This window comes from Thunnus thynnus, chromosome 4, assembly GCF_963924715.1.
Source record: "Thunnus thynnus chromosome 4, fThuThy2.1, whole genome shotgun sequence".
NCBI classification, from domain to species: Eukaryota; Metazoa; Chordata; class Actinopteri; order Scombriformes; family Scombridae; genus Thunnus; species Thunnus thynnus.
In genome coordinates, this window is record NC_089520.1 from 23,115,397 (window position 1) to 23,126,311 (window position 10,915).

General features: G+C 38.9%; 1 protein-coding gene across 1 annotated transcript; it reads right to left on the minus strand.

Moving 5' to 3' along the window:
* Positions 1–2,480: 2,480 nt before the first annotated feature.
* Positions 2,481–8,371, minus strand: slc6a14 (solute carrier family 6 member 14). Its single transcript, XM_067588600.1, is given in 15 exon segments — positions 2,481–2,718; positions 2,805–2,980; positions 3,796–3,905; positions 4,008–4,107; positions 4,243–4,361; positions 4,439–4,564; positions 4,657–4,749; positions 4,944–5,079; positions 5,190–5,330; positions 5,542–5,674; positions 5,756–5,870; positions 6,185–6,346; positions 7,391–7,522; positions 7,632–7,776; positions 8,306–8,371. Coding segments are annotated over 15 exon segments (1,992 nt in total).
* Between the last annotated feature and the right edge of the window lie 2,544 nt (positions 8,372–10,915).

Consider the following 10,915-nt stretch of genomic DNA (forward strand, 5'->3'; position numbering starts at 1 on the left):
CATGAATTCTGCTCTAGCATTTTAAAAGAAAGAAAATGACAAGCACCAGCTGGTGGTGTAACTACTTCATTATCGAGTTTAAGCCTCATTATAGAAATCTCCAATTCTTCCAGCAATAACAGCATGTTTGAGAAACCAGTCATTTAAGCTGTAGCCTCATTTTGTTTCACTTGCTTGAGAAGGTTTAAATTTCTTAGGGAGGGTTTTCTCAAAGCCTGGACACTGACAGAAGACACTGACAGTTTGTGTACATGCTCTGACTGCTGCCCACCCTGGAGAAAGCATATCTATTGAAAGATGTTTTGTCTGTTAAAACTTAAAAAGAAACTGGCCTTAATCCTGATTAATTTTAACTTAACTATGTTTTGTGAAATGAATTTGTGAGCTTATTATTGCCAGCTGGCCCGTCTGTTATGGGGAAGACCACCATGTAAGGGTAATTGTATGGAGAGAAACAAAAACAAAATATACAAGTTAACTAACAATCCAATCTGGATTTCAAAAAACACAGTTAATGAAAAAATGCTAAGTGTATTTTGTTATGTCCTCCCCTTTTGCCCATGATATATTGTCGTGGCCGGTCTGGTGAAAAGATGGTAAAATTAAAGACAGCTGCGGAGAACTCAGTTTGGTTGTTGACATCAGAGAGCTACATAATGGCTGAAAGCACACAGTAAAAACAGTGTGATGACATGACCGCAACCAGTGACACTGAGATAAATCTCAAACTCATGCACAAGCCGTTAATCAACAGCTTACACAAGACACAGACAGTCAGACTTGCTTGGTCACACACATGACAACACACACACACACACACACACACATACACACGTCATTTGCTCAGACAGCTAATACGAGCCCTTCAGCTTAATCAAATACTACTTCACAATTCAAACATACTGAGAGGTTCTTCTGTAAATATGAACTGTCGTATCAGTAAATACTGGATAACTACACACACACACACAGACACACACACACACATCCCAAAATCAACGGATCATCTGGTTTTACAGGTGTTGCTGGAACTAAGACAACTCTTTTTGTAGCTGGGACTTCTGTTATGCATTTTTTTCAGTTTAGCTTAATTTAGATAAGATTATTTTAGCTTTAATTTTTTAGTTTAGTTAAGTTAACATGATGAGAAGGGAGACATTACAAGTAAGCATAGAGCAGTACATCTTATTTCCAGTGTGGTCTCTGGAGTTAAGAGTGTAGAGATGCATGAGTTGAGTCCAGAAGACTACCGAGAAAACAATAACAGTTCCTAGTTTAAGTCCAATCCTTCCTAATAGTTTCCACCTCTTTGTAAAGTCTAGTGACCATCAAACAACAGCATGATCTCATACATAAGACTCTAAAACACTGTATGTATAGTCTCAACCCTTCAACCATCGGACTGACTCACTATGAGGGATCCACCTCTACTTTTGATTTAATTTGACTGATTATCAATCTTCTTCTTTTTCCTTTCTATGTGTAGAATATGAAAAAATCAAACTTTGTGGCATTATCAAAAAAAGCACTGTGGCAGACAGCAATGTATGCAGTTGATAGGAATAACCATTAACACACAGACATGAAATATGAATTAGTTACCTAGATAATGAGAGGAGTGTAAGGAGTTCATGGTAGACTTTTATGGTTGTTGGTAAGTTGGATGTGAGATCAGTTTTAAAACATTTAGCAATGTGCGATTTAAATAAATACAACATGTAAAACAGCTTGAAATCTAACGTTTTTGCCTCATCCATGTTGAATTTCAAGTCATTCTTAATGGTGTCACATATCAGAGATGCTGAAGTAAATTATTTATTGCGGTAAGTTTTCTGAGGTGAGCATGATTTACAAGATCAAACATTTTGGATTGAAGACAGTGAAATAAATAATCTAAAAGTCCATGAATTACTGACATAATTAGACACATTACCTGATTCTAAAGCACCAGTAATATATAATTTTGTTATTAACATTGAATCAAATGATCCCCTCTAATGGGAAGTATTGCTATTATTGTAAATATCATTCATACACGTTAAATTCATTGTTCTAGCTCATCTGACTGTACAGTTGAGTCCTAAATGGCTCTCATTTACTGTAAACACATACCTGCTCCAGCAGGAAATGGCAGCAGTTATATATCATTTTCTTGAAAAGAAAGAGAGAAAGTAGTGGACCAAACCACAGCTGAAACACAAGTGAATGTTCAAGTTGACATTTGAAGGGTGGAATATTTGATGAGGCCCATATGCTCTATTTCTGCTGAAATATTGGGCAAGTGTTTTAACACAGTAGACGTTAGATATCATTGATCTGCTGTGAGTATTTGAGTCACTCTTTGCCTCCTGAAGGTCAAAAATCACTTGATGCAGCTTTAACTTTCAGTATAAAGTATTCAGTTAGCTGCTTCACCAAAGGGAAAAAAAGAGAAATGTAGAAAATATGCATGAATGCATGTTGACACACATTCACAGACATCAGAGCCATGAGCTGGAGATCACATTTACATTTGTTTCTGGTTTGTTGTTGCGATTCTTCCTACGGTGGCAGTGTTCTTCTGTGTAGCGCTCTGTGCGATGGATGTCCAGGTAAGGATGCCATTTTTCAGAGGGAGAGCAAAATGACTTCAGACGCTGTGGAAAGTAAGACATCAGGGTATTGCTACAGATTTTTATCTGGAGATCATCTCCTGGCATTTATTGAAAAAATCTCAGTCTGTGCACATTTTAATCCTTTGTAAATGTATATCAAGAAAAGAGAGGTGTTTTAATCCACCATATTTCCTCCAGATATTGTAACACACACACACCTTCCAGGGATTTCCCTCTGCTCTCATCATCTTATACACAGCGATAACAGGGATCCAGAGGAGGATGAATGCAACCATGCACCAGCCCAGAGCCAAGCCCCAGCCTGGGTACTGGACTGCTTCATAGGTGGGGGGTGTAACGGTCATCAGAGACCAGACCAGGATCACCTGTAGACAGCAGAGGTTTGTCTAAGTGTTTCAGTCATGGAAGTCTTGAGTGGGGAATTTCAGGTATTGAAGATGTATGTATGTTTGTTTGTGAGGCAGTAATGTCACTGCTTCTACTCCTGCTGTTGACAGGACGCTGGCTCTGCCTCACCTGTATAGAGTGCAGCCATTTTAATGATATTAATTACACCTGTGTTTTGCATGCTAAATGAGAGAGAGGTGTATTTAAATGTAAATGACGTTCTTTCTTTCAGTACCACTTTGACTTTGCAGGTACTATAGTTGGATGCTTGTGCCAGTGGGTATTATGTTTCTGACTCTGAGGCTGATTTGAACCCTTTAATCTTAATTTATATTTCACAATTTGAAACAGCATATTGGATTTTGAAGACGAGTTTGATCAAGTTGTGCTCTGCCTTTTTTAAAATCCTATATCCTATATCCAAATATAGTGTGTGAGGAGGTTGAATCTAAAATTAAAGAACCAAGTTTGTTGTTTACAAACCTTACAAATAGAAAATACAGATTTTACACAAATATAGTTAATTTTCATATTTAAAAAATAATAATTCCATGGCCACTTGTAGAAATATATTGTCCACATTTCCCCATTTCTTTATGTGGCTCTGCTTTCTGATAATGCTTGATTATTTTCTGAACTACTTTGATGGCACTCATCAGCATACAGTATGCATGTGTAAACCAAAATCCAAATATTTAATCAATATAGTGAGTCTTTTGTGTCTAGTTTAGTGCAAATATAAGCAGAAAGTCACACGCATTTTATATCAGAGTGTGTATGTGGTTGTACTCACCACTATGATGAAGGGGCTGATGAAGAACCAACATGCTCTCCACCACAGCCAGAAACCAAAACTCTTAGTGCCAAGCATCATCTCAAGGTCTTTGATAAAACGGTTTCCTCCTGAAAAGCATGAGAAGAACATGCACATGTACACAGCTGAAGTTTAAGGCTATCTAATGTAAGTCACTATTATATACACATTTCTACAGATATCATACTCACCGTATATGTAGGAGACACCAATGATCTCCATCAGAGCCAAAATTAGCAGCACCCAGCTGGCAACAAACTGGTCAATTAGAGTCACCCAGTATATTCCTGCCTATCTCAGACACACACACACACACACACACACACACACACACACACACACACACACACACACACACAGGGTGAGCAGGTTAACTAGACCTATGTCAGACAACAGAAACATAAAGTCCCTCTTTGGCAGACATACCCTTGTGACACAAGGCAGGCCCAGGAGGTAGAGGATGACACTGGTCATTATGGTCACTAAGGCACGTTTGGATTTGAAGGTTTTTGGGAAGGCATCGATCAGGCAGGTTGTTATCACCTCTGAGGACAAAAAGAGAGATTTCAGGATACAAGAATGTGCTGTGACATCGATGGTGATAGGCAACGTGAGATCTCACCTATTCCTGCAAACTGGGAGTCTAGTCCAACAGTCAGAAGCATGAAAAAGAACAGAATGGACCACAGAGGGGAAATGGGTAGCTTAGAAAGAGCATCTGGATATGCAATGAATGCCAGGCCAAATCCTGCACAAAGACAAAAAAATAAAACATGAGAGAACACCTGGCAGTCTTCCATATTTTTACTGGTTGGTGCCCATATGGTGTTTCTGTCTGACCTTCCTTCACTACTTCTCCAACAGGCAGTTTATAGATGTGAGCCATGTGACCCAAAATTGAAAATATGGCAAAGCCTGCAAACACACTGGTGCCTAGAAAGAGATCAAAATAGTAAAATAGATTGAAGATCATCAGAATAAATTTAAAATAAGTCAGTCATTAATCACCCATTCGTTGATTTATGATAACAAAGCATGATACTGATCCACACTATCATTACTATATATCTTAATATGTAAGAAATATATTAACTTCCTTAGAATAATGTTGTTAGCTGTGCTCCTACCAGCATTAGTAAGTGTTACAACAAATGAGTCCTTGAACACGTTGTTGTGGAAGTTATTATAGGAAGCAAGAGTCATGACTCCACCCCAGGCAATAGACAGAGAGTAGAAGGTCTGAGTTGCAGCGTCTTTCCAGACCTAAAAACACACAGTAATGCTTTAAGATTTAGAAGAGTTTTAATCTTCCAAACTTGTAATGTAATGCACTATAATGAATTGTTGTTAAACAGGGATTGCTGGGCTCCTACCTGTGCTTCAGTCAGTTTAGTCCAGTTGGATTGGGAACCAATGTAGAACTCTATCCCATCATTAGCTCCCTCCAGTGTCACACCTCTGATCAGCAGGATCACAATCACCACGTAAGGGAATGTAGCTGTGAAATACACAACCTGGAGAGACAAAAGCCAAGAGTTCACACTCTGCGAAAACATTTTTACCTAAAGAGAAACACTAGCTTTGAATTTAAAAATGACAGGCCAACAGTTACCAAATGTTCTGTTTAGCTATCAATTGTCACAGTGAGCTTGACAACCACAGGCCCTGAAGATGGACGAACTATGGATAAGGACTTTCTATGAAGCACAGTAGATGTTGACTTACTTTGCCAGATGACTTGATACCTCTGATGAGCGCTGCAGCAACAATCATGGAGCTCAGCAGCAGACAGAGAGCCAAGTGCCAAACTACTGGTCCTGTTTCATCTAGACCACTGGATCTCTGCAGAGCCACACGACTGAGGAGAAGACACATCTGACTGTACAACAGCAGTATGACTGTTGTGCGTACATGTGCTTGTGCAGTGTGTGACACTTACTCCCAGTACTGCTCACTTGGGCTCTGAACTGGTACTGTGATCATGTTAGATGAAGGACAGGTGCTGTTTTCCTGCGTCCAGTTTGCCACTAAAACACCACTTACATTGCAATACACTAGAAAAGGAGAGATGATGCATGTATATGCATTAATTTCCCAGAACAGAAATGCTATTTACATTATCTTTGACCTGAAGTGGTTTCAGGTTGCTTACATTTTTCAGAGATATTGTAAATTCATTGCAGTACATCAAAATAGCACTGAACTGAATTCCCTGTACTTTTTACTCTTCCATTTATATCAGATTATGTTATCCTGTCATCATTATTTCATGTCACTCCATCCCACGAGAATGACAAATCAGTATCCAACGAACAGCTGATCTGATCAACACCTCTTCATAAGAAAAGCGGATTGAGCGGAAAAGCACCTAAAGGCGTGTCACTGCAGTTACTGTGAGCCCCGCTGAGGCAGCTGGACCACGGCAGAGGAGACTGGAAGGAGGCGAACATGTAGTACAGGCTGTAGGCGATGATTACGTTATAGTAGATGGACACAATTAGAGTCACCATAACCATGGCAACACCAACACCTGGAGAGGAAGAGGAAGAGGTTATAGGAGCTGTTGCTTTATGAAAAGGTTTTAATGAGAAGCTTCTTAACTTTCAGAAACTCTTTTTGGGTGAGTTTAATTCATTCAGAACATGAATTTTAGGTGCCCTCAGCTGTCCTGAAAAGTACAGTTTCCTTTCAGGTTAAGGTTTGTTTAAACTAAGACTTTCCAGTGAAGCTGAGAGCAGCACACAACACATTCCTGTGATTGTCAAAATTTTGTGATTTTAGATAAGTAAATGTCTTACATACTAGAGTTATGAAAGGTGACCAACTGGTGTTTTTATCTTCACAGCCTATAAAACAGCATGTAACTCAACTGCCAAAACAAACAATTACCCTGACTGTTTTATTACACCCCTGCCCACAGAAGTAAAAAAAAATTGGCATCATATTTTGTTTTGTACAATTGTGTATGTACTCCAAGTACTTCACAACTTCAGACCCCCCTTAAAGATTAGAAAACACTTTTTGGGAATACAGTATTTCCATTTTGACTGCTTGTTTGCAGCAAAATACAGTAGAAGCTGTTTCTAAACAACATGTGGCATCAGTGGATATTTGTGTCAGCATGTTCTGATTTGTGAATTTTAATTTTAATTTCTGAATTTATATGTTTTGTACACTAACATTTAATAAAGTGACACCACAGTGTTGCTAGCAAACCAAATTGTGATCTGGGATGAATTATTCTTGTTTTTTGACTATTCTGCTAAGCTTCTAATAACATAATTTATCCCTTCAGTTTGACTTAATTTTCAACTACCTTTGGTTTGCATGATTATGCATTGACCCTGAAGGTAAAGCCACAGTAATCACTGCAGCTCTGACTATTTCTGGACACAAAGTCTTTAAAACCAAACAACCAAAAACTTATCTGAAGTCAGAAGTCATAAAAAAGCTGCATTTTAGGTCACACAGTTGACCATTAACCAACAGCCTCATTAAATCCCTCATGTTTGACATGTTTTTTTCTTTAGATGTACCCAACTGACCTCTCACAAAACTTGAATGGTAGTCTTACCCTGCAGTATTGGCACTGCTCTCCATATGTTGATTGGGCCTTGGCTGCAGAATTGCCCGAAGGCACTTTCCAGAAAGAAAAGAGGAATTCCAGCCACCACAAGCATCACAAAGTAGGGTACAAGAAAGGCCCCTGTTCACAGTGAAGGATTGAGTGGCAGAGGATTAAAAGAAGCTTAATAAGGACAGTGGTGTCATCAATTGGGATTCCCAGAACAAATGGTTCAGTACCAAATACGTACCCCCTCCATTCTTGTAGGCCAAATATGGAAACCTCCAGATATTTCCCAGTCCAACAGCATAACCAATTGTAGAAAGGATATACTCCTGCTTACTAGTCCAGTTCCCACGATCAGAATTCTCATCACCATCATCCACATGTGGGTCCTGCTCGATGAAAAATCCCAGATCGTATTCAAATGACAAATGTTATTAAATGTGTAATAATGGAGTGGAGAGTCACTTCTATATAAGATATCAAAGTGCCATCACAACTAACTTTTGTTATCATCAAATACAATCATGACTCCTAACTGATAATAATGTATAACAAAAATAAAATATCAGCTTCAGTGAGTGAACTATCACTTCATGGTCCTGAGGGGAGAGAAAAAGTCACATTGGTTCCATCATCACTTCAAGGCAATTTCATTTACAGTGGCCACTTAAATTGAGCCATAATATATTTGAATAAGATTTTATTTCACCCTTCAGCTGTAAACAAGCACACCATAAAAACATTTTTTTTCTAAATTTATTACAATTAAAAATAGAAAAACTATGTATTTTTCACCCAAATTAAGCAAACGATATATTTAATTTTGTCTTCCTCTATAGATTTGTTCTTCAGTCTGACTCATTCATTGTGTGGTTAATTATCGAGTGAAAGTCTGGTCCAACAGGTTTGCAATCCTACCTGGTCGACAACAGCAGGATTACTGAAAATTAAATCCTTGAAACTGTTCCAGCCGTATTTCCTCATGTCTCACCTGCTTGATAAAAAGTCTGTAAAAGAAATTCAAAATCGCTCAGGTAGGTCTGCTTTAAAGTCCCCCCCTCTGACAGGCAGGGGAGTGCTGTTTTTCAACCAATCACAAGCACTGACCTGTACTTGTGACTCCCCAACAGCACCGCTGTGTGTGTGTGTGTGTGTGTGTGTGTGTGTGTGTGTGTGTGCACAGTTAATATCTTGAAACAGGAATTGTGATTTAAAGCAGGAAGTTTTCCTCTTGATAACATTAACGACTCACATATACTGATTGATAAAGCTGAAGAATGTTACTTTCAGTTTAATGTCAGTATTTCTGACAACAAACTCTAATATTTCCTATTGTTTCTCACCTACACTGTGATACGTCATTCTATGAAAATAGACCTAGACTCTATATGACTCATCACCCCAGCTTCTTGAAGGAGTGATAACAATATTATATTGCCTGAATTAATAAATGAACAAAGCAGTGTAGCTGTAACGGCTGCTCAGTCAGTGTCCAGTAATACAAGACAAGATTGCTGTGACGTGTGTGTGCTGTGTGACTCTGTACCAGTAACCATGTCTTCACAGGTACTCCGTAAGACCACTGCTGTGACTGACGATGAATAGATCTCATTTTGGTTGATGACATCTACACATAATCATGGTGTGCTGTAAGCATGCGTACGTCTGTGTCACCTGTAATCAGTCTGATGGTGCAACCACAACTGTGTCAGATGACGTGATCAGTGACACAGAGAGGTAATGAAGAGGTGCAGCTCTACCCATTAATCAACAGATTATTACAATAATTATGGTCACACTGTAGTCATAGATGCACACATATACGTGCACACAGACACACACATACACAAAACGGTCAAACATGCAGAATTAATTTGTTTCTCACTAGCTGAATTCTGCTCCTCCAGGAAATTATTGAATGGCTTGTCCTCATATAGTAATTCATCCTTAACCAATGACAACGATTTAAAGAAAGTTTTAGTACAACAGCTCCTTCAACAGCAATGAATTGCTTTTCTGGTTTTGACATTGTTGATCATTCCCTACAATAAAATAGGTCTGTATTTCTAGCACTGCTGTAAAATGATGAAATGTCTATCTCTCACTGGAGATAAACTTTCTCTGGTGTGTGATTATGACCATTTGTCATCACTGGTTACCTGTTGTGGCTCTGAGAGGTTCATATTACAGCCAGTTGCTCCATTCTTGTAATGTAATCTATATATATATATATATTGCAAGCAAAAATGTATGCTTTGATTTTTATGTACACTATTGGTAGTTTAGTCAAGTCAATTTTATGTATATAGCGCCAAATCACAACAGAAGTTATCTCAGGGCGCTTTTCACATAGAGCAGGTCTACACCATACTTTTGAATTTACAGAGACCCAACATTCCCCCATGAGCAAGCACTTGGTGACAGCAGCGAGGAAAAACTCTTTAACAGGAAGAAACTTCTAGCAGAGCCCGGCTATACGTGGGTGGCCATCTGTCTCTACCAGTTGGGTAGAGAGAGAGACAGAGAAGGACAGTAACAACAATAATAACAATAACAATAACAATAACAACAACAATAACAATAGAGATATAATATTGTAGTTGCAGTGGATATAGCATATTTACTCCTCGTGCTGTTGATCCAGTTTTTACAATATGTCACAAAAGGCATATCTGGGGCATCCCTGTGACATGAACTGCAAAATCCTCAGTTCAAATCTGGCTTGGGGACTTTGTTGCATCTCTCTCTCTATCCCTCATTTCCTGTCATCTCTTCCTATTGCTAACTAATAAAGGCGTACATTTATACAGACTGCTTTGCTGTAACATGCAAATGAACTTGGCACAGGAACAGGAAGTGAGTCATATGTTCACGTTGCTGTGCTTTATCATGATCAAAATCGCTCAGTAGATACACAAGTCCTCTTTTTTTAATATTACGGAGCATGTAAGTTGTAAGTAGAGAGTGAATAGAGCTATTATTTATTGCTGACCTCTTGGCAGTAACTCAGCATTGCGTGGGTTTATCTCTACTCAGTGTCCTCATTGTGTGCAATCTCCTCTGCTGGATGCTCATTTGGTTTCTGAGCCATTTGGTCAGTGACATGTGGCCACAACCTAACCACTGTAAACCTGTAATATACATTTGCTGTAATGACAGTATGTGCTGGTGTGGACACAGATTACAAGAAAATACAGTAAATACAGACATCCCGTGTCCACTAGACTATCCCACCACTGGCCAGCTGACACACAGAGGATTCAGCCCTGATGCAACAGCTCAACGGATGATGAGCTTTACCTTTTTCAACAGCTTGACCACATTAGGTCAACTCTCCCTCTGCAGCTGGGTAAGTCAGCCTCAGGACTCACATATTGTCATGCACTCACTCACTCACTCTCAGTCAAGAGAAAAGAAGTTTCTTGCTTGCTTCTTACAGATCAAATGACATGATTTTGGGGAACAAACAGTCTCTTTCTCGGAGAGCCTAAAGATTTCATAAAGCTGGCATCTGTTGGGTTTTTCCAT